General features: G+C 33.8%; 1 protein-coding gene across 1 annotated transcript in view; it reads right to left on the reverse strand.

Annotated features, from left to right (window-relative positions):
• Positions 1–23,470, reverse strand: part of LOC106109946 (Down syndrome cell adhesion molecule-like protein Dscam2) — a 106,801-nt gene that overhangs the window by 2,374 nt on the left and 80,957 nt on the right. Inside the window, exons 9-14 of the mRNA XM_013291604.1 lie at positions 10,699–10,751; positions 2,703–2,800; positions 2,131–2,222; positions 1,831–1,982; positions 1,378–1,468; positions 422–800 (exon numbers count right to left, since the gene is read on the reverse strand). Of these exons, the coding sequence (XP_013147058.1) occupies positions 422–800; positions 1,378–1,468; positions 1,831–1,982; positions 2,131–2,222; positions 2,703–2,800; positions 10,699–10,751 (865 nt within the window). The remainder of the gene's footprint in view (positions 1–421; positions 801–1,377; positions 1,469–1,830; positions 1,983–2,130; positions 2,223–2,702; positions 2,801–10,698; positions 10,752–23,470) is intronic.

Raw genomic sequence — 23,470 nt, forward strand, 5'->3', positions numbered from 1 at the left:
TTTTTTTTTTATAACATAAGGTGGCAAACGAGCAAGCGGACACTAGAATCCGCCAAAATGGGGAAGCGACCGCTGCACATAGACATCCGCAATTGCAGATGCATTGCCCATCCTTATACGACGGAGGAGAAGATGCACATAAAGAGGTTATTTTCCCTTTCTATGCATCTCCTCCACCGTCAAATCCACTTCCCCTTCCCAACCTCTCCTTATAATAAAACGATGGTAAAGAGAAAGGGACTTAAATTAGGCCTCCGGATTTGAATTGAACCGGATTGTAGTTCGCTACAACTATGGTACTATGAATTGAATTTGGAACTTTCATTTAATGGAAAAATACAAAATTATAATTGATCCCTACTTTTTTATCTCTTTTTAATTATAATTCTGGGACGTCTGTTTTAGATTTTTGGTTATTTACCTTTAAACTACTAGATATCCTTTTCCCATCTTTAAGCCATTCGAAGTGTATTGGAAGATCACCGCTCCTTACATTACAGTAAATATTTACAATTTGTCCTTCTTGAAGATTATTGCCTAAGAGTAGATCTTCTAATATCGGTGCTTCTATAACTTGTATTTCAAACGCTCTTCTTGCCATTTCACCAGACGGACTGGTTACTATACAAGTAAATACAGCACCGTTCTGTTCTTTACTAACTTCTGGTATAGTAAGAACTCCGTGAATATTTACTACATTTCGTCTGGTTTTAAGTTTCTTTCCTGTACCACGTTTGTATCTCGTTTGAAATATGTTGTTGGAATTTATTATTTTCCCTTTGAAATCCCAATCTATCTTACTGGAAATGTGATTATTAATTGATTATTGTTGTTAGTATTATAGTATTATATTAAGTATCTGCGAAAGTTAACCCTAAGAGAAGACACGTCTATACTATTATAATAAAGCGTAAACATACACTTCTTTGTAGCCTAAGATGTCAGCAATTACAGCATATCTTTGAATAATTCTTTTTTTTAAATGTAAGGCCTTCACTTACGTCACGCTTTAGGCTATATATTTTCACGCCATTAAACTTATTTTGGATAAAAACCCTAATATGGGAAAGAGACCAAAGTTGCTGCCAACATAAAGGAAGCAAGGTTATTATGATGACGGTATTTTGACATTTTCTAATTGATTTGACATAGACAAATGTAACAATGAAGTAAAGTTTTTATAATTTAATGCGGATGAAGCCGCACGAGAACAGCTAGTAAAATACGCAGCATTTAATTTCTGGAAAGAACCAAATCAAGTTAATTCCATAACAGAATTATTTTCGCTTCGTTTTAGATTTAATTTTGGAGGCGTATTCTCGAGAGTATTTTCAACATTTCTGACACATTTTCTATTGTAGCTGAACCATTTATTACCTTATAGGGTAGCCGTAGAATGGACATCTCAAATTAACCGCTTCGCCGCTTTGAACTTTTATTGGCGGCAGGGATCTGATATATGGCGGCCCTAAAAGTTAGAAAACATTTTTTAGTTTTGCTTCTGTCCTTTTATCTTTTGACATATTAAACTACGCTCCAGAGATACTATAATATATGGATTATGATATCATTCAAGTTTCAAATATTAAAAGTTGGAAATATTGTAAGTTTAGATATTATAAGTGCAAATGTAGCTTAATTAGATTTTCTTCTTGAAATCTCACTTATACTGACATTACAAATAAGATTGGATGGATAGATGGATGTTACTAAGTGTCTCAAGAACGGCTTAACTAATCTTACTGATTTCGACCAAAGTCTGCAAAAATATATGGGCTATATACTAAGTTTAATTGCATTGACGGCCAAGAGTTAGGAAAGGAAACATACCATAAACATCAAGTCGATTTTCATGCGTGGCAAAATTATCTCCTTCTTTAGCAGTACAAGAATATAGCCCTCCATCTTCCACTCGCACTCTTGTTATATTTAGTTGTGTGACTACGGAGTTATCTGACGTCATCACTTGTCCCAAAGCATATCTGAAATTAGAGTAGTTTTATTGCATAACTTTCAGCTGTTTGGACCTTTTTATCATCGTGGACCATTCTTGCAGCACTTAACGTTACTGACTATACCACTGTTATTATTTTTATTTGTAGTCTCTACAGTATATTCAAGTATTGGTACCTTGGGTCAGTGTTACTGGAGATTGTAACTCCATCTCTCCCCCATGTGAACTGGGGCGGTCGGTCGCTGGACGCCGCACATTGCATGCTTATCTGAAATTATTAGAAATAATGGATAATATTCAGATTTAAACGTGCTTACTTGACCTACTAGTTGTCAAGTTCACCTTAGGTCGAAGCTTGAGATAAAGATCTGCATTTGATCTTTATCTTGGAAAAGGTCGAGGTAGTGCTAGACTGAGAAAGGAGACGTTTATTGTAAGTCAAATCTCGGTACCAATGTGATTTTTGATTTTTGGAATTTCATATGTGCATAATTTTGCCGACGTTCTTACGGTGAAGGAAAACATCGTGAAGAAATTCAAAGATATGTGTGAAGTCAATCAACCCGTAGTAAGCCAGCATGGTTGACTAAGGCTTAGTGACCCTAATTTAGGGTAGGCTTCTAGCTCCTCAGAGGGGACGTACAGTGAGCTGGTGATGATGATGTTTCAGTAGATCACACTGGTTGCTAAATTGGTTTAAGACTTTTCTTTTTAATTCTTTGTATTTAAACTTTTGGTTGTTACTTACATCACCGCCGGGCGTAACCGTGCGCTCAGTAAAATGTTGTGTGATAATCAAACGATTCTCAGATATATTTCTTCTAACTCGTTTTCTTCTATCTAATCCTGGAAAATAAATGAAAATCACCTTTAATTTTATCACATAATACCTTCGCCCGCGACTTCGTTCGCGCGGAATTTAAAAAACAAAAGTAAGTGGCCTATGTGTTCTTCCAGACTATCTTCTATATCTATACCAAATTTAATCGAGATCTGTTCAACCGTTTATGATACAAACTGTAAAGAATATACATTTAAACTTTCGTTTTTATATTAATAAGATTGTTTTTAGAAGTACTCGAATTACTATCTCCTGAAATAATTCGGAATTGGAATTAGGAATTTTCCTTTAAATTAAAAAAAATGATTTCGGTCCAAATATAATTTACGGCCCGTGCTAAACTCGTTTATTGTTTAGTGATGTGCTATCAACATCGATATCTTACAAAAGCAAGCATAGAAATTTCAAAAACATTAAATAAAATAATACAACACGTTGGATATTCACTTTATTCTGTATATTATACACATTTTCATAACCCTTTGTCAACAGTAATCAAAATAAAAGAAATCGAATAAATCAAGTTATTATTTGATTCAAATTTTAAGAAGCAAAGTATGCAAAATACAGTTCATCACAGGAAGTATCGACAACAATTACTAGAATACGGACATCACTACGACATGACAGATTCGGCCATTCCCATTACGGAGCGTCGCTGTAACGTTGCAATCTGGCAGGGAATATAATCACGAGGGTCGCAATTTGCCCGGCGAATGGCCATGACTTCACACCTTGTTATGTGCCGGTTAATGGAGGTGAGATTTGAACAATTTCTGACTTGATAGACTGTTATTAAAGTTAAATTACAGTTATTAAATTCTAATTGTGATGTGATTTTTTATCATTATCATCACCAGCTCACTATACGTCCCCACTAAGGGGCTCGGAGACTACCCTAAGTTAGGGTGACTAGGCCATAGTCAACCACGCTGGCCCAGTGTGGGTTGGTTGACTTCACACATAACTTCGAATTTCATCGAATTTGGAATTGAAGAACATCGGGTAAATTATGTACATATGAAAATTCGAAAAATTTAAAATCACATTGGTACAGCAGGATTCGAACCCAAGACCTGTAGATTACAAGTCAAGTGCTTAAACCACTGAACCACCGATGCTCTAATTGAGTTTTTTGGTTTCTTATAATTTATTTACAAAGAGAGGAATATAGCTATCTATCGGTCAGTATCTTTTTATACATGTGGCTTAATTTCTGGTAAAAAAATTGAGAAATTAAAAAAAGACGGAAAATACACTTTAGCAAGAACTTCATAACATTCCTTGAATCATTTAAGGTATATTTCGGAGAATCTTTGACTAACCATATTGTAATCTATAGAAATATTTATAAATAACCTAGCACAGTTTTGTGATGAGTTCATAAAGGTTGTGTACAAACAAACGCATACTTCATTAGTTGAAAGCGACAATGCAATCGAAAACCAAAATTCGATTGAACGAACGAGATAGTTAGCTAAAATTCTACTGAAATTGTTAGCACGATTTCAAATTCCGAACGTTGTTTTTTAAATGTAAACAATGTAGATTGTGGATTTCAAATTATTTCAATTTAGAAGTTAGGATAAACTTTTGTTCATATAGTAAAAGTTGTAGACTCATTTCATTTATAATAATAAATTTACAATTTTAATTCACGATAATACTTCTTTTCCCAAACCATAAGAAAGTGTGCACACCTTTAACAAAACCACCACACAACTTTTAGTTTTTTAGTTGTGAAAAACAGTTGAATTGGCTACGAAACAATCGACAATCACAAAATAGTCGTGCGATAGTTTAGTCAAAGGTGTGTATAAATAAACTAGCTGTTCCCGTGTGGCTTCATCCGCATGAAATTATGATTTATTTTATTATTTACATTTGTCAAATTATCAATAGCAAATGTCGAAATGACATGACTTGACAAATCTTGGCAATCATGCTTCCTTGATGTTGGCAACAATTTATGGTCTCTTTCCCACATTAGGGGTTTTTATCCAAAATCTTTACCCCCTAAGTTTTATGGTGTGAAAATATATAGCCTAAAGCGTGACGGAATTGTAGGGCTATTTTAAAAAAAAGAATTATTCAAAAATATGCTGTAATTGCTGACATCTTAGGCAACAAAGAAGTGTGTGTTTACGCTTTATTATAATAGTATAGCAGTATAGATATACATAAACAAAGCTATCAATAACCTAAACTAAATCCTCCAGTTCAATTAGCAATTTTACGTCTATGAAATTCCTAATGCATCTCTCTAATATTTGAGGCAATTGTCAGTGCTAGTACGTCACTGTCGCACGTCATTCCGCAAGCCAGCGCCAGCAAATATGATTATCTTCGGACGTATGCAATTTGCACACCCACCTTGCTTCGGAAAGCAATTTTGTAGCTGCATTGATTTCACGAAATAAAGTTGATTACAACGTACTAAATACGTCTACCATTATTACCTAGCTGTTGCTCGCGATTACGTCCGCCCGAAAATAAATAAAAAATCAGCATTTGTTACAGTAAGTAACGCAGTTTTCAATGGTACATGAAATTTAAAATTGGCCCAGTATTTTATGAGTTATTTCAATAAGTACAAAAATCGAAAATTACAAATATTTCCTTTTTATAATTTTTAAAAATTAGTATAGTAACGTATAGACTAGCGCTGCAAGTAATTAAAAAAAAACACTTAGTAGATAGTTTGTGTTTTTGCAGACTATATTTTGCATATGTGCAAAATTTCTTTGAAATCCTTTGTGACGTTTTGGAAACACCTTCTAACATACATCCTGTCATCCGTCTAAACTTTCGCATCTTACTAATCTAACTTCTTACTATTGTTATAAATGCGAAGTTTCGATAGATGGATGGATGGATGGATGTTTGTTAAGAGTTTGTAGACTAAACAGTTGAAAGGATTTCGATGAAATTTGGTATAGGAGAATAGTCTGGAAGAACACAAAAGCTACTCATTTTTTTTAATTCCACTCGGATGGAGAAGTGGGCGAAAGTTATTTTGGAATATCGGTAAGATAGTAAAGGTAACATTTACATATTCTATTTACAATTTAATATAAGTCTATATTGTAGCCAATCTGTCATAGGTCAATCTGTTTCTTTAAGTTATGCGTCAACTATAGATTAACAATCGTGAGTGGAAATTAAGCGACATTTAATAAGTGGATGGCTACTAAGGAAGACCGAAGAAAGTATGAATGGATTGTGTAAAGGATATGCTTAAGAAAGGAATGGATACAGATATGACAGCTGATAGAAATGTATGGAGCAGCACATACTGTGCCGACCCTCTATAAGGGATAAGGGCAAGTTGATGATGATGAGTGGGAATTAAGCAACATTATTCCTGTAACTTACAAAAGTCTAGAAACAAATTTAACTTTACAGATAATAAAAACTTGCATGACAAAATTTAGAGTCGAAATTCTTGAGATTCAGGGACATTTAATTAGGCGTTACATTGCAAATGGCTTGTAGTCTCAACTTTAAATGGTTCCCTTAAAATACATGATTTAAACTCCTGTAGAAATAAAGGGGACTTAGTTTGGAAGTTTAATTGGAACACATCTAAGTAGTCAGTAACCTAGATAAGTTGAAGTCCAAGTTAAGGTGGTAAGTTGGAAAACAAAGAGTATTGTAAATTTTTTTTTGTATAACATAAGTCTATATTATAGGAGCCACAGCCATGTTATGCTTTACTAAAACATAGTCTTCTGTAGGTCTTATGTTTTCTTCCAATTTGTACAGAATAATTTTACCAATAACCCCGTTTTTTTACTGTCAACCATCCTCCATCCGTCACTACCAATATGGCCGTCGTGTAGTCGAGCCAATACCCTTATTTCTGACATATGACTACTGTCCGATTATTAACATAACAAATACAAAGCTTGTATTGTTATTTTAAATAAAGATAAATGGTATTGATCTATAACACAGATTAAATTACCTAAAAGAATACAGAATAAAAAAAATATTTAAAAAGCTAACAATATCCATACTAATATAATAAAGCGGAAAGATGGGCCTATTTAAAAAAAAAATTCAACGTTAGAAAGTTAACTTATCTGTAAGTAACATAGGCAATATATTTTTTAATTTCACGCGGACGAAGTCACAACCTACAGCTAGTATAACACGTGTTTAATTATGTTTCGTAGAAATAAAACTTCCATACTTGATAACGAGAATATTCTGGCATATTAAATTTGGTGATGTTAATGTTTTCCCTGAATTCTATAACTGAGTTTGTTTCGCACATAATTATGTAATATTTGATCCGTACCATGACACTTAAATTGGATTAGTCAAATTATGTGACGTATCACTAAACTATGCTAATTGGTAACGCTTCAGTGAACTGTGTAATTAAATTTTCTAACACTATTTTAAAAGCGGGATGGATGAAATGGCGACAGGTCACAGAAGTAACATGCGATCCTCAAATTCCACTTAAACTAAAGGGGAAAATTTACAAGGCCGTCGTAAGACCTGTCATGATGTATGGATCTGAATGTTGGGCAGTGAAAGGAACGGATGAAAGGAGACTATATGTGACAGAAATGCGAATGTCATGATGGATGGGTGGGGTAACACGAATGGATAAGATACGAAATGAGTATATTAGAGGAAGTTTGAGAGCAGCCCCCGTAGTAGAGAAGGTAAGGAGTAAAAGGTTAGCATGGTATGGGCATGTTATGAGGAGGGATGAATCGCATTTTACAAGGAGAACGTTAGTTATGAGTGTGGAAGGGTACATCGGTAGAGGTAGACCTAGAAAGAGATGGATGGATTGTGTAAAAGGTGACATGATCGAAAAGGGAGTGATGACTGAGATGACGTATAAAAGTGTTATGTGGAAGACAAAAACCTGTTGCGCCGACCCTATGGGAGTAGGATAAGGAGATGATGATGATGACTATTTTGAAGCCAAATTACATACCATATAGTTACTGTAGATATATAAATATATGTCGACAACAACGAACGTAAATATATACTAAAAAAATTCTTTGTAAGTCTATTGACAATCAAAAAATCTATCATTTAATGGAACGTAAAATATACGCACAGTTCAATAGAGCATGTGATGACAGAGGGGACATGCTATCAATCGGTGAAATTGAACAATGGCCACTCTGAAAAATATTACATAAATCTAAACAGACATGTAAGGATCAAGAAATTAAACCCCTAACTACCTTATCGATTAAATTAAAGGGGTAATTCCTTTTACTACCTAGCTGTTCCCGTGCAACTTCATCCGCATAAAATTGTAAAAAAAAATATTTTATTGTTTACATGTGTCAAATTATCAATTGTAAATGTCATAAGGACATGACATGATGACAAGCCATAGCAACTTTGTTTCCTTTGTGTTGGCAGCAACTTATGGTCTCTTTCCCACGTTAAGGTTTTAATCCAAAATATTTACCCCTAAGTTTAATGGCGTGAAAATATACAGCCTAAAGCGTGACGTAAGGGTAGGGCTTTTATTAATAAAATAATTATTTAAAAATATGCTGTAATTGCTGACATTTTAGGCAACAAAGAAGTGTGTGTTTACGCTTTATTATAATAGTATAGATGTTTAACGGCTGAAGTGTGAAACGAATCTTAAACAATTATAATCTGAGTGACTTTAAATTATAAATGCTGGGTTGCTGAAGTTTCCGTTTATTTTTTCGTTACCTAGTGATTCTTTAGTGTTTGGTTGACCTGAGACCTTGAAGTTATGATACAAAAAAGGAATGGATAAAAGTAGCTGGGAAACCGGCCATATTGAAATTTAGAGTATAAGCTTGCCCTTGTCACTTAAGATGGTTACATAATTAAATGTTCCAGTATTCGACAGTAAGCACTTCGTAGAACATAAAGTAACTAGCTTTCGCCCGCGACTCTGCTCGCTTGAAATTAAAAAAAAAAACAAAAACAAAAGTGAGTAGCCTATGTGTTCTTCCAGACTATCCTCTACATCTATACCAAATTTCATCGAAATACGTTCAGCATTTTAGGCTACAAACACCAACAAACATCCATCTAAAGACTCGTATGGTAATAATTGTTTATTTACATATATTCGTGCTCGATCCAGTCTTTTCTTCCTCTTCACTGACATGCGCCGTCGAGGTTTCTGCATGCCAGATACATCGCCACACATCCATCCATCGTAACTTTCGCATTTATAATATTTATATGATATATGATATGATGTGAAAGTTTAGATGGATGGATGATCCAACCATCCATCCATCCATCCATCCATCCATCCATCCATCCATCCATCCATTCATCCATCCATCCATCCTAAATTCTTCTCTCTCTCCAATCTAAACTTTCGCATTTATAATATTAGTATGATTACTATGAAGTATGATATAAAAGAAATCTACATACACATATCATCTATTACTTTCACACATACAAATGTCAGTTGTATAAAAGCTTATGCCACGATTCCCGCTCCATTCGCAGAGTAAATAAATAATAGCAATAAATAATCTGCCGCTGACACCGACCTCGCGGAGTGGTCTCTGCTCTGCCGCCTAACGATTGAACACCGACCGTCTGTCACACCGAAGCGAGCATTAGAACGAAATATTAACGTCCAATAATCATTTATTGATACGTTGTCTTAAGAGCGAATAATCGCTCTTTGCTATAAACTGCGATGATGTCATCTTCATGTGTAAATTTTATATTTAATTAATTAGTTAAATAATCGACTTTTAATAATTTTCCCAAGAATTCTCGATTAACGCAGATTGTATTTATTTTGAATAAGTAATAAATGAGCACTTATTAAATAATATGTATTTTTATTAGATTAGATAACTTTACAGTAATAATATTGAACGATTTAGTATACATATAACTTCATAATAAGCTATTTTTTCGGTGGCAGATTAAAATCTATGAATAAAGAAATTTATACATTACAGACATGAAATTCAAATGGATACTTTTTTTATTCTTTAATTATTATCACAGATAATATACATAGATGGTAATAGCGATCACTCTGTCCATTCGTTGTTCTATAAAAGTTACCTGTAACGGTATGATAGTCGGACTGTGCCGTATTTTATTTGGGACAGCTTTTGTTGTTTCGGTCCCGTGGCTTATGTTTGTTTTGCTTAGTACTGAGCACCCTTCCTAATGATTCATATCGTACAAGCCACTTCACTTACTCGTACAACAATCAGCACAATTTGAACTTTGAATCATGAAACATAAAGTGGAAAATAGCTTGTGTATAGACCCATCGTTTGTCAGTCTACTCCTGAGATTTCATTCGGTTGTCAAAACAAAAGGCTCGTATTTGTCAAAGGGTTGGCTTGTTTGTTGGTCCATTAAAAGTGTTAGGGCTTATTAGTACTGTATAGTTTTTAAAAACAAGTATCTTTCGAGAAATTAAAGAGTTTAAAAGGGGTGATAGTCTTGTAAATGTTAAGATTTATTTTTATAATATAAGTTGGCAAACGAGCAAGCGGCCACCTGAATCCACCGAAATGGAAAGCGACCGTTGCCCATAAACGTCCGCAAATGTAGATGCGTTGCCTACCCTTAATTGACGAAGGAGGAGACGCACATAAAGAGGACATTTCCCCTTTAGATGCGTCTCCTCCACCGTCAAATACACTTTTCCTTTCACTTCTTTCCTCTTAAGAAAAGGGTGGAAAGGAATTGGACTAAAATTAAGCCGCCGGCACCACACTCATCAGACGAAACACGGAATTACTTCCATTTCACGCCTGTTTTCTGTGTGGTCGAAGATGTTAAAGCGGGCTCTACCACTATTAATAGCTAATTAAATAATGTTTTTATAGTGTTTTTGTTGTGAGTTAAATTAAAATTTATGGTATAAATGAAGTAGATTACTTACTTCTTCTTGAATACGAACTCAATTCTTGATCTGGTATTGCAAAGGTCAGTAACCTGAAAAACAAAAATATACTTTCATTTTTCTGTTCATTTACATACAAAAGTCAAAACAAACACGCGTGAAATACATTACACTGTTAATCTGGTAAAAAGATAACAATGAATTTCGCAACATTTTTAATCATTGTAATTGTTATATCCTCTAATAACATAACAAGATGAAGCTAACATCTAACCTTGTTAGCCGTTCATAACAATAATGTAATTGAAACTCAACTTTATGCAATTAACTAATGGTTCGCCGGAACCGATCTATTTGAATAAAGACAGATATTGCACTGAAAACTTGATCATATTTCAATTTTTATAATAGATTGAATATTCTTGTTGTAATTATTATACGTTATGTTAGTAATTCATTTGTGTTTTTGTTTAAATTGTTGCATAAGAGCGGGGGCACACCTTTGATTAAAATATCGCACATTTGTGCGATTGTCGATTGTTTCGCAGCCAATGCAACTGTTAAGTTGCGCAAATAACAATCGAGTAGTATGCGCACCATATGAATTAAAGCGAAACTAAACAGTTGTGCGATAGTTTAGTTACAAGTAAGCGAACGCTCTAAAGAGTTTCAGTTATTTAATACAGGTATTGACTACCACTAGATTATTTCTTACTAGCTGTTCCCGTGCGGCTTCATCCGCATGATATTATGAAAATTTTATTTCATTGTTTACATTTGTCAAATTATCAATAGCAAATATCAAAATGACATGTCATGACAAACCTTGGCAATATTTTTTGATGTTGGCAGCAACTTATGGTCTCCCACATTAGGGTTTTTATCAAAAATATTTAAGCCTAAGTTTAATGGCGTGAAATATATAGCCTAAAGCGTGACGTAAGTGTAGGGCTTTTTATTAAAAAAAGAATTATAAAAAAATATGCTAATGTAATCGCTGACATCTTAGGAAACAAAGAAATGTAGAATTCTTTATTATAATAGTATAGATTACATTTAATATTAACTTTTGCACGCGATAATAATAAAGAAATGAACAAATATAGGCTATGTTACTCATATATAAATTTTCTAACGGTTAAGGAATTTTTAAAATTAGTTCAGTAGCTTTTGAGCCTATACAATACAATCAAACAAACAAAGCTTTCTTCTTTATAACATTAACAAGTATAGATAACCGTCATTATGCCTACAACTGTTGCAATTATTCTTATAGTGTAGTGAATGAAAATTCAGACAGATTAAAAAACGTCAACAGAATTCATTCAGCCAATGTCTGCCTGCGGTTTCGTAATCTGTCCACAATGTGAAACAGTCCGATTCATCTCGGTGGCCATTGAACGACCATGGCGACCAGACGAGCGTGAATTTAAGGGAAACCTCTTCACTTGGCTCCGTCAAATTTTTATGAAACATTCTCCGAAATAACCCGCGCTGGATAACTGCAGGAAACTCTAGACGCTTTTGAATAATTCATTCTGGGTGCAGTTGCACTGCGTTGTTTAGCGAAGCGTTGTTCGTATGTTTATTTTATTATGTTATATTAATAAATTAATATTCTATGTAATTTAAAATACATGTGTATTCTTATACTGGTTGTTCCTATGCGACTTCATCCGCATAAAATTATAAAAACTTCAATTTATTGTTCACGTTTGTCAAATTATCAATTACAAATGTCAAAATGACATGACATGATGACAAACCATGGCAACCTTTCTTCCTTGATGTTGGCAACAACTTATGATCTCTTTCCCACATTAGGGTTTTTATCCAAAATATTTACCTCTAATTAAAATTGAGAACGTTCGTTCGTTTAGTGGAAACGAGTCTTACGTCTCGTCTTCAACAAACTCCAGCGGCTGTTGCAGGCGAGGGGTTAAGTTGAAAATTTACATAATCCCGGGGTCGAGAACTGGGACAACAACTGGGAATCACAGTTTTGACTCGCACCGGAGCTGGCGAATAATTTGAATAGTTTTAGATTCAACCGTTTAAATTGCAAAGTAAGGATCCAGATGCTTTTAATCGATTTTTATAGCATTGCAAACAACTCAGTCAACTGTTTTTAAAAACATGTGTCTTAAAAATAATTCAGAGGCAATCTGACTAATATTATAAATTAGCTTTCGCGCGCGACTCCGTCCGTGTGGAATTAAAAAAAAATGTGAATAGCCTATGTGTTCTTCCAGACTATTCTCTACATGTATGCGAAATTTCATCAAGATCCGTTCAGCTGTTTAGGCTACAAACTCTAACAAACATCCATCCATACATTTATTCATCTAAACTTTCACACTTGTAAGATGTAAAAGTTTGGTGTTAGAGTTTGTAGCCTAACTACTAAAAGGATCACGTTGTAATTTGGCATAGATGTAGAGGATAGTCTGCAAGAACACATAGGCTACGTACTTTTCTTTGTTTTAATTTCACATAGACGGAGTCGCGGTTAAAAGCCGTACTGTTCCGGGGCCGCTCGGCTCTTGTTTCAATAGATGTGATGTGAAGGTTTCCAGACCAGCGGAGCGTAAAGTGCATCCTACCGACCGATTTATATTTTATTCATGGATCTCTGTCAGATAGTGTAGGTATTAGAGAGAATACACATGACAGGCAAACTTGCATTCAACCACAGGTATATGTAAAAGCTAATTTGCTTGGTATTAAATTTTGTGACACGGATATGTAAGATGAGAAAAGTGACGTAGGGATACGAAACTTTACACTGACATGCAAATAACTGTTCCATTTATCTGGTATTTTCGTATTGAGCTAGTAACTGGCATGCAAGATATTTTTCCTTTTTACTGGCATGAGTATTCCCGCCCTTATTTATATTTTTTGTACATAAATAAGCCGAATTATTTTTTAAATGTTAAAAAAAGTTTTTCGAAAGTTGACGTTTATTATGCAAAATATTTATTCTCCATCACGCTCTGTCTACGATCTTGTGCGAACTAGCGTAGCGTGCTACGACGTAGCGTAGAGCTCGTAGGCATTTTTAATGTCTTAACATAGGAACTTGATTTTAGTTAAGGTATACTTATAGATATATAAGTAATAGAATAAGCTGTTTTTAACAATATTATAAAATAAGTAAGAAATATCTAAATTTGAAGTAAAAATACCGTTATAATGTATGCTTTTTCAAATAATTTTCTTCTTACTGTAAGTATTATTTCACATCGTTTTGATACATTTATATTTTAATCTTTGACGGAAAACTAATATTTCTAGACCGCAAGATAGTTTCGTGTATAGAAAGAGGAAATATGAAATATTTTTTGCAACGAGAACAGTTTGCAGAGTACAGTTAGTGCTGAGCTATTCCAGATTCTCTGTAATAGGGCTGTCACTAAAAGTTTACATTAACTATAAAAGATTTTTATGTATTCTATATGAAAAAAAGGACAAATGATAACACTATCTAAGATGTAGGTATGAATATCTAGACTTACTCGTACTAAATTAGTTAATTATACCAACTTAGATTTTTGGATGGATGTTTCGATAAACCCGATCTCAATGAAATTTGGAATAGATGTCTAAAAGAACAGTTTTTTTTTTAATTCTACGCGGACGTAATTCTGGGCGGAAAACTAGTAAATAATAAAGTAATTATATCAAAAGCAATTTGATACATTTTTAAGGTAAAATAAATAACTAATTTGACATCCATATTACCAATCACCGATAGGCAGTGATCAAAGAATAAAAACACATGTTTAACTAAAAATAATACTAATATTATAAACTAGCTTTCGCCCGCGACTCCGTTCGCGTAGAATTTAAAAAAAACAAAAGTGAGTAGCCTATGTGTTCTTCCAGACTGTCCTCTACATCCATACCAAATTTCATTGAGATAGGCTACTCACTTTTGTTTTTTTTATTTCACGCGGACGAACTCGCGGGCGAAAGCTAGTTGTCATATTCGTTAAAAGTTCGTCATTATTTTAAGTAATAAATTTTACCAAGAAATGTTTGGAAAATAGTTATTCCTGTTTCATATATTGAAGTTGTCTAAGTTGGGAACCCTAAGTTTCAACGTTCGTAGAGAACATACCTGCAGTTTGCAATTAATTTAAATGTATGAGCAACTTATTGTATGGAAAACTAAGGGAAGCGTAAATGTACTATCTTGTCACGGAAACTTGTTTAAAAGTTTTCTGTAATATTATTTACAAGAAACATTTGTATTTTATATTACCCAAAACAAATGAGGCTTACGGACAAACAGAGACAAAAAAAAATGCGATTTTCCTTTAACCATTCCAACTAAGCTCTAGGCTTGTGCTAGGATATGGTTCACAACAATAGTCGAATGGCAGGATTCGAACCCTCCACCGCAAGATCGGTAATCCGTACCCCCTAACCATTAGGCTATTGGCGCTTATTAGATATATAGGTAACGAATTCAAAAGCTAATAAAACTATTTTCAAAATTAATAGTCATAGGAGAATTCAGGTGGCCGCTTGTTCGGTTGCCAATTGATACTAGCGGTTTCTCACGACTTCGTCCACTTGGGATTAAAAAAAAATAGTGAAAAAAAAAATATATTCATGTTTCTGAGACCTTCTTGGTTTATTTCAATACATACAAAAACACAAATCTTCTCTCTTTATAATATTAGTACAGATAAAAAAAAAACATTTTCTTTCTAACGACATTTTTATAAAAATAAACTATTACTATTATTTTACTTTGTAATATATTTATAGTCAATATTTTATTCAAATAGCAATAAATCAAATGGTTTCGCATGAATCGAGGAGGTATGTAAAAAGGAATATTTAGTGAGGAAGCGAAGTGCTTCCAATTTCGCTTCATCCAGTATTCCGATTGGCTGCCGATGTTCGTTTAAAATATGCACGGCCCGTGTTTGTTAATTTGTGCAACGCGCTCGCCAAATTGAGGTCGTGCTATTGGATTTTTGAATAGTTCTAATTCTAAGAGCTCAGTTTGTTAAATCTCACGTCTTTAGCTGTCGCCCGCGACTCCTTCCGTTTAGGATTAATGAAAACAAAAATAACCTATGTGTTTTTACAGACTATCCTCTACATATGCCAAATTTCAACGAGATCCGTTCAGCAGTTTAGGCAAACTCTAACAAACAACCATCTAATCTTTCGCATTTATAATTTTAGTAAGATTTTATGATTCGTTTTTGTTTATCAAGTTTTTTTAACAAACTCAAACAAAATGTGTTTATCTTTGGTTGCGTATGACTTCTACGTAGGAGAGTTAGCGCAGTGAAAATGGGGACTAATGCCCTTTGCATTAGTCCCCATTTCAACTGCGATAATTCCTTACTTGGTTCGAAGTACTGTATGGACATGTATTAAAAAGGTAAATGTATTCCCGTGTATGTATTCCCGTGTATCTTTCTGTCGCTTGTTGCGCGGCTCTAAGCGAGGTCTTTTGAATCAGCGGAGCGTGAACTGCATCACTACCGTATAATGATTTTTATACACCAACGTTGTTATTTTATACGAAAACCTTTTTCAGTTTAAAATACTTGTTTTCCTTTATCGTTTAAAAAAAAAGTTACTTGAAGTATTCAGTAAAACAGCATACATAGATAACATCTGATAAGTGTGCGCACCGGATGCCTAATTTTGAAACAGACATTTTATTTTTAAGAATTTAAATGTTTTTAGTAGTTAAGTACCTTGTGTTCTACATCTGTGCCAAACTTTATCGAGATCCGTTCAGCAATATACGCGGCAAACACTAACAAACATCAATCTAAATTTTCGCATTAACAATATCACTATGATTTAGATAACTGTGATATGTCAAAGGTAAATAAAATATAACACGAGATTATTCGAGTATATCTATTCCGATAGCACCGTTTTCGCATAGACAATTTCGAAATAGACAATACGAAGATCATTGAACAGTATGATGAATTTACAAAGAAAATACGATATATTTTGCCTGACGAGAGATATTGTCAGTCGAGCCATGGTATTCAGTTGAGCGGGTCTACATTTTATGTGTAGGGTGACCATTAAGTGCCATTACGGACGTAGAGTCCGTTACAATAATTCCTGCCCGATTGGAACGGACCAGTACCACGACCATATAAAAACAGGCGTGAAGTAATTCTGCGTTTCGTTAGATGAATGTGTACTGGCCAATATTATTTCCCTTCTCCTATCCACTCTTTTTTTTGATTAAGTAAGACTGAGAAGGTGATATAAGTTTTAAAGTAGGCCCGTTATGTTTTTTACAAAATGACAAACGAGTAAGCAGTTACCTGAATCCGGCAATTCAAAGGGAGGTAACGTATTTGTCTGTAACAGATGTCTGTGAGCATTATTTAGTTTGCTATCTTAGTAAAATCAGCTTACCACGGGCATTTGCAACCTTCTATAATAAGAAATTCCATGTTTTTTTCCACAGTTTAAACCGCTTCAATTAGATGAACTTATACATCGAAGTTTTGTAATTGAAAGTGAGCGATATAACGATATTTAAAATGTTCACTAAAATTTGTTAATGTTTAAAGGACTGTCTTGTTATTTAATTATTGTTGGTCACCCTATACCGACAGCTTCAGTACTCCAGTGATTCGTTGATGTGTAAAACTACAGCGGGACTGGGGACATGCGCCGTACTGCAGGTGGGCTTTAATTGGAATATCATATCGTATACTTTGCTATGTATACAAACCAAAGACATTTAAAAAATATAAACTAGACATAGAGAAAGTTTTTTCACCGGTAACTTCTTTGAACGGTAATATCTTAATGCCATGACACGTGGAGAAGCTTATCAGTGTTTGAATTGTTTGTTTGTGATTCTGACTGTCGGACATCAGGAAGTGCTAGTAAGATTATGTGAAAAATGTTTCAAGTGAAGTGTCAACTATATTTCCCCCCGTATGTTTTTTGAATCTCTTTTATTGCAATGTAAATGTGGTAAATAATGACGCGATTGTCAATGTCGTCCGAGAGACAGTCGGTAAAATTTTTCATTATCTTAAACTCAGTTTTAATACAAAGTTTATAGTAATCTATACTATTATAATAAAGCGTAAACACACACTTCTTTGTTGCCCAAGATGTCAGCAATTACACCATATTTTTGAATAATTATTTTTTTAATAAAAAACCTTACACTTACGTCACGCTTTAGGGTATATACTTTCACGCCATTAAACTTAGAGGTTAAATATTTTGGAAAAAAACCTTAATGTGCGAAAGAGACCATACGATACGAGCTCTCAACTTCAAAAAGCAAGATTGCCATAGTAAGGTCATTGGTATTTTGATATTTGCAAGTGAGAATTTGATAAATGTAAACAATAAAAGTTTTTATTATTTCATGCGGATGAAGCCGCATGGGGACAGCTAGTTCTGTAATAAGCATTTAACTATATTGTATCCATTTAAATATTGAAAGAGATTCATTTAATGTATAGAATGTTCAAGATTCAATTTGATATATTTACCACGTACGTGATCTGGAGTACGCGAGTTACCTCGTTACAAATTCTACATACGTAGGTGAAATGTTATGCTTGTACTGGATTTTATTGTATCGTGAAATGGATTATAAAACGTGATATTAATTTACTCTATCAAAATAATTATTCACTTAAAATATTGATAATCTTATCGTATTAATATAAATGCGTATAAATCTTACTAATTAATAATAATAATAAAAATAACTAATACTCGTATTATAAATGCGAAAGTTTAGATGGATGGATGTTTGTTAAAGTTTGTAGCCTAAACGGCTCAACGGATCTCGATAAAATTTGGTATAGATGTAGAGGATAGTCTGGAAGAACACATAGGCTACTCAGTTTTGTTTTTTTTAATTTCACGCGAACGGAGTCGCGGGCGAAAGTTAGTATAAATAATATAATCAATATGAATGCTAAATAAATGCCAAAATTTAGATGTTTGTTAGAGTTTGTAGCAAACTATTGAGTGGATTTCAAGAATTGGTATACATTTAGAGGATAGTCTGGAATAACATATGGTACTCACTATTACTACTAGGGTATTATAAATGCGAAAGTTTAGATGGATGGATGTTTGTTAGTTTGTAGCATGAACTACGGAACGGATTTTCACGGAATACCACGCGGAGTCGTGGTCGGATACATTCGAAAAATGTCACTGTAAACACTGTAACTGTGCTCTACTCCCGTGAGTCTTCTATTGTCAGACATTAAATCCAAACTGAGGTTGAACTGTTCAGTTAAAACTCTGTCTATAGAAAAAACATTATCGCTATATACGCTTACTGCTGACAATAGGAACTGAAGTCAATGTGCACAGTACACTGTACACAGTACAGTAGTACTATGTGTGTTATTTTTGTACTATACACAGTACAGTTTACAGTTGTCGCGTTACACTACGATATTGTCGCGTTATTCTCGCTTACAAGGAAGCGACAAACACATCAGCTGGGTTCAATTCATTGGCTGCCTTCGGCTTGTTGGCTGCTTCTTAAACTTCTTGGCAGCAGATACTCCGATCCCAGGCGGCACACTCCTCCTTCAACTACGCTGCCTCATGTAGGAGCAACACTCCAAAATCCAAAAGGAGGAAAAACAGTAGTCACAAGGAACAATAATAATGGAAGACTCAAGCCTCAGCGAAAATAATGCATAAACGTTTTTTTCAGACCCACGTGTCCTGTTAAAAGTGACAGATGATTTTTTTTTAGTCTTTTGACAGACACATTACACAGTGTACTGAACTTGACAGAGTTTAACACATATAGAGGTCTCTGTTATGTCTAAAAGAAAGAAAGGGATGTGTGATAAATTCTCGGTAAATACCTGTTAAATATACTATGAGTTACGTGTTGCCTTTCAAAGCTCTTTAATATGAAAACTTAGATGAGACAAACTTGTCTCGTTCCCCTCAGATACTCTTACGTCGGAGTGCGAAAAAATATATGCTGATCCAAACCGGGACCAACAGAGACGAGAAAAACTAATTTTCAACTTTCCTAGTTTGACTTTGATGCATGAAAATATGTTTACTTATAAACTGTAAGGATATAAGCTTATCTCTACATTATAATAAAGCGTAAACACATACTCCTTTGTTGTTTCGGTTATGTGAAATTTTAAAATATTGCCTATGTTAGTTAGCAATAACATAGCTTTCTCATGGTGAAAGATTTTTTTAAATCCGCCCAGTAACTTTTGAGTTATTACAATACATACAAAAATAAAAATCTTTCCTCTTTATAACAATAGTATAGATATTGAATATATATAGTTTTACATTTTTTTTAACAGAATTATATTGCAATAATACTCAGCGCCATCTCTTGATCAACTAAGTGAATTAAGATGGTCAATTACGGAAAAATAAACAGAACATTTCGTAACAAATCTTTTGCAAGAGACTAAAGGGATATGAAAATACAATTTGGAACACAGAATACTTCATAGTCGACTAATTTAACATTCTGTTTGTCTGAGTGATGCGCTTTTAAATATTTACGGGACAGCTCTTTCATTTGTACATTTTAATGGCTTTAACGAAATCAGAAATCTCCCCTTTTGCACCGAAATATTATTATACAATAATATTATATAATTTACAATATAAATTATATTACAATATAATATAATTTATATTGTAAATTGCTTCCAAATTATCTGTTTTATATAGCTGTTTATTTTATATTAAAAATATATTGAATATAACGGATTCGTTTTCATTTATTTTTGGCACAACATTTTAAAACAGAGTTAGTTTTGTTAAAACCAAAACAACTAATATTTGAAACACTTTAAAGAAACTATTCTATAGTGAAAGAAATTGTGATGCAATTAACACATCTGCGAATAAATTCCAAGATATTTGTGAAGTCAAACCGCAGTGCAGCGAAGTGGACTATGGCCTAGTTTTCCTAACTTAGGGTAGGATTCGAGCCCTTAGTGAGGACGTTTAGTGGGTTATTGATGATGAGAATTCTTATAATTATTTAATTTTTATGTTTCAGTAGTAAAAACTTACATTGTAAGTGTTTTCCTTTAACAAAATAACAATTTTGAGTTTCGTCATCGGACGATACTACAGACCGCCAGGTACCATCCTCACCACGTTGATGGCTGGCATTCCACAACCGTGCGGAACTTTCTGCCCCACACAGCCGCGTTGTGGAACAGTTTGTCCTCGGCGGTATGTCCAAACCAATACGACTTAGGGTCCTTCAAGAAGCGAGCCTACAATTTCCTCAAAGGCCGGCAACGCATCTGTAACTACAGACCAGAGGAACTCCTCTGGTGTTGCGGATGTCCATGGGCGTTGTGTTCCCGCCGCTTGTTTGCTCTCTTCTCATATAAAAAAAAAAACTAAATAGCTATACTTTAATGTAAAAAGTTAGATTGGCTAATTTGTTATGTTTTAAGTTAGGGAATTTAGCTATACTTTGAGATTTCCGAACAAAAATGAACTGTAGGAGATACTAGTGTTCGACCTAAACTGGTTTTTCAGCCGAAACAGAAACCGAACCTTCGGTCTCGGTTTCGGTTTCGGCCGAAATCGAAACTTCCGAAAACACATTTAAGATAACAATCTTGAGTTTCAGTGTATGTCTGACAATTTATTTTAAATTTGTTTTTTTTTTTTGAAAAGAAAAACCTTTTCGATTAAAATTGATGACACAAAAATTCACGGACACTAGTTTCGATGGGGCAGAAAGTTTAGTACATATTTTGGTCGAAACCGAAACTGTGCCAAAACCGAAACCGAAACTGTTCCAAAACCGAAACCGAAAGTTCGTTCGTTCGTGATGAGATACTAAATAAGATGCAGTTAACAATATTTGGAATGTACACAAGCTGTTTATTTTCACTATGGTTGGATTATTTAGTATTCCGTTTGACTCGACCGCTTTTAAATATGGATGCCAGTGGCTTTGTAAATGCAAAATAAAGTACTTGATTTCGAAAATACTTGATTTTATATTGAAACAACTATCAGAAGAGGTTTTTAAAGGAAAATAACGATTCATAATAAAGAAATTATGACTTTCATTGACATCAAAATGCATTGCAAAAATGACCCGAAATTTCGTCGCGCGATTTTGAGCTAAACTATTTAACTACGTCGTAGTCTTAGACTCTAAAAATCGTCCAAAAAAGTGGGACCCATTAGGATTATCTTTCGGATGAAAAAAGAATTATCAAAATCGGTCCACTAGCGGCGGAGTTATGCCGTAACACATAAAAAAAAACATACAGACGAATTGAGTATCTCCTTCTTTTGGGAAGTCGGTTAAAAAAGCAGGACTAAGTAAAGACTTTCAAGTTTTTTCCTTTTCGCTTAATTAAATTCTTTTTATCCTGTACGATTTTTGGTTACTATTTTTATTGTAATTTTTAAAAATGTCAGTTTCTACTGTTTAATGATAAATTATAAACTTATGAAATCATAGACAGGACAAGATATTAAAATTGCAATTATATATCATATCTTGCTAATATTATAAATGCGAAAGTTACGATGGATGAATGGATGTTTGTTAGAGTTTGTAGCCTAAACGACTGAACGGATCTCCATGGAATTTCACAGGTTTAGAGCATAGTCTGGAAGAACACATACTTTTTATCCCGGGAACAGTTACGGTTCCCGTGGGATTAATTTATTTAGTCTATTAATGTTTACTCGATCATTTTGTAACGGTTCAACGTATCTTATTGAAATTTGGCACAGATATAAAACAAAGTCTGAACTACACATGGGATAAGGTTCATCCCCGAGAAATATCTGGTTCCTGAGGGATACGTAGCTTTTTGTTATTTTTATAGTTTGTATGTTTTGTAATACCACGCGTTCGAAGTCTCGGGCAACAACTAGTTTATAATAAAATGTTCCCCAGCCAACCCCTTTTTAAGTAATTAAGTCATGTTTTCACGTTGACGTAACATATTTTATCCCGTTTATTTATGACAGGGCGTCATTTAAGCTGATAAATAACATCACTCGCTCCACTGGGTCTGAAAATTGAGTTCAAAGTACACTGGTCACGGTATAATGGCTTACGTTTTTAATATAAACATAACTGATATTTTTGACCGACTTCCCAAAAGAAGGAGGTACTCAATTCGTCGATATATTTTTTTTATTTATTTTTTTTATGTGTTACGGCATAACTCCGCTGCTAGTGGACCGATTTTGATACTTCTTTTTTTATCCGAAAGGTAATGCTTGCAGGTCCCATTTTTTTGTTTGATTTTTTAAAAAGTATAAAAAATATTTTAATAATAACAAAACCGACTTTCTGACAAAGTACACTTAAAACAAAATCTTTATAAAACAATAGACTAAAAAGTAACGAAATAATACCTTTAATTACTTTTACAAATGTATTAAAATCTATTGAAACTTATAAATAACCTAAAAAAACTATTTTGATTGAAAACCTATTACAAGGTGGGTCATTAAAGGTAAATAAAAATTCACATGTCCTGTCTATTTAGTCATTGAAATGTAATATATACATGTATAAGGAAACATACATCCGATATCGACAAGATGAGCACTTGACAGCAATAGAAATTGCATTACAAGACGCTGTCCGTTCAGGAAATAGATCGTCGTATGTCATCCCGTGGGAACATCAACTAGGAAATTACTATTTGATGCACAGATTGGAAAACAATTGAACATCTGAATGTCCTTCCTATATTGTGAAGTTTCGATAAGAAAACATTGCTTGAAGCTTGGAATGTTACTAATATTATAAACAAATTATTGC

The sequence above is a fragment of the Papilio polytes genome, unplaced genomic scaffold, assembly GCF_000836215.1.
Source record: "Papilio polytes unplaced genomic scaffold, Ppol_1.0 DF820956.1, whole genome shotgun sequence".
NCBI classification, from domain to species: domain Eukaryota; kingdom Metazoa; phylum Arthropoda; class Insecta; order Lepidoptera; family Papilionidae; genus Papilio; species Papilio polytes.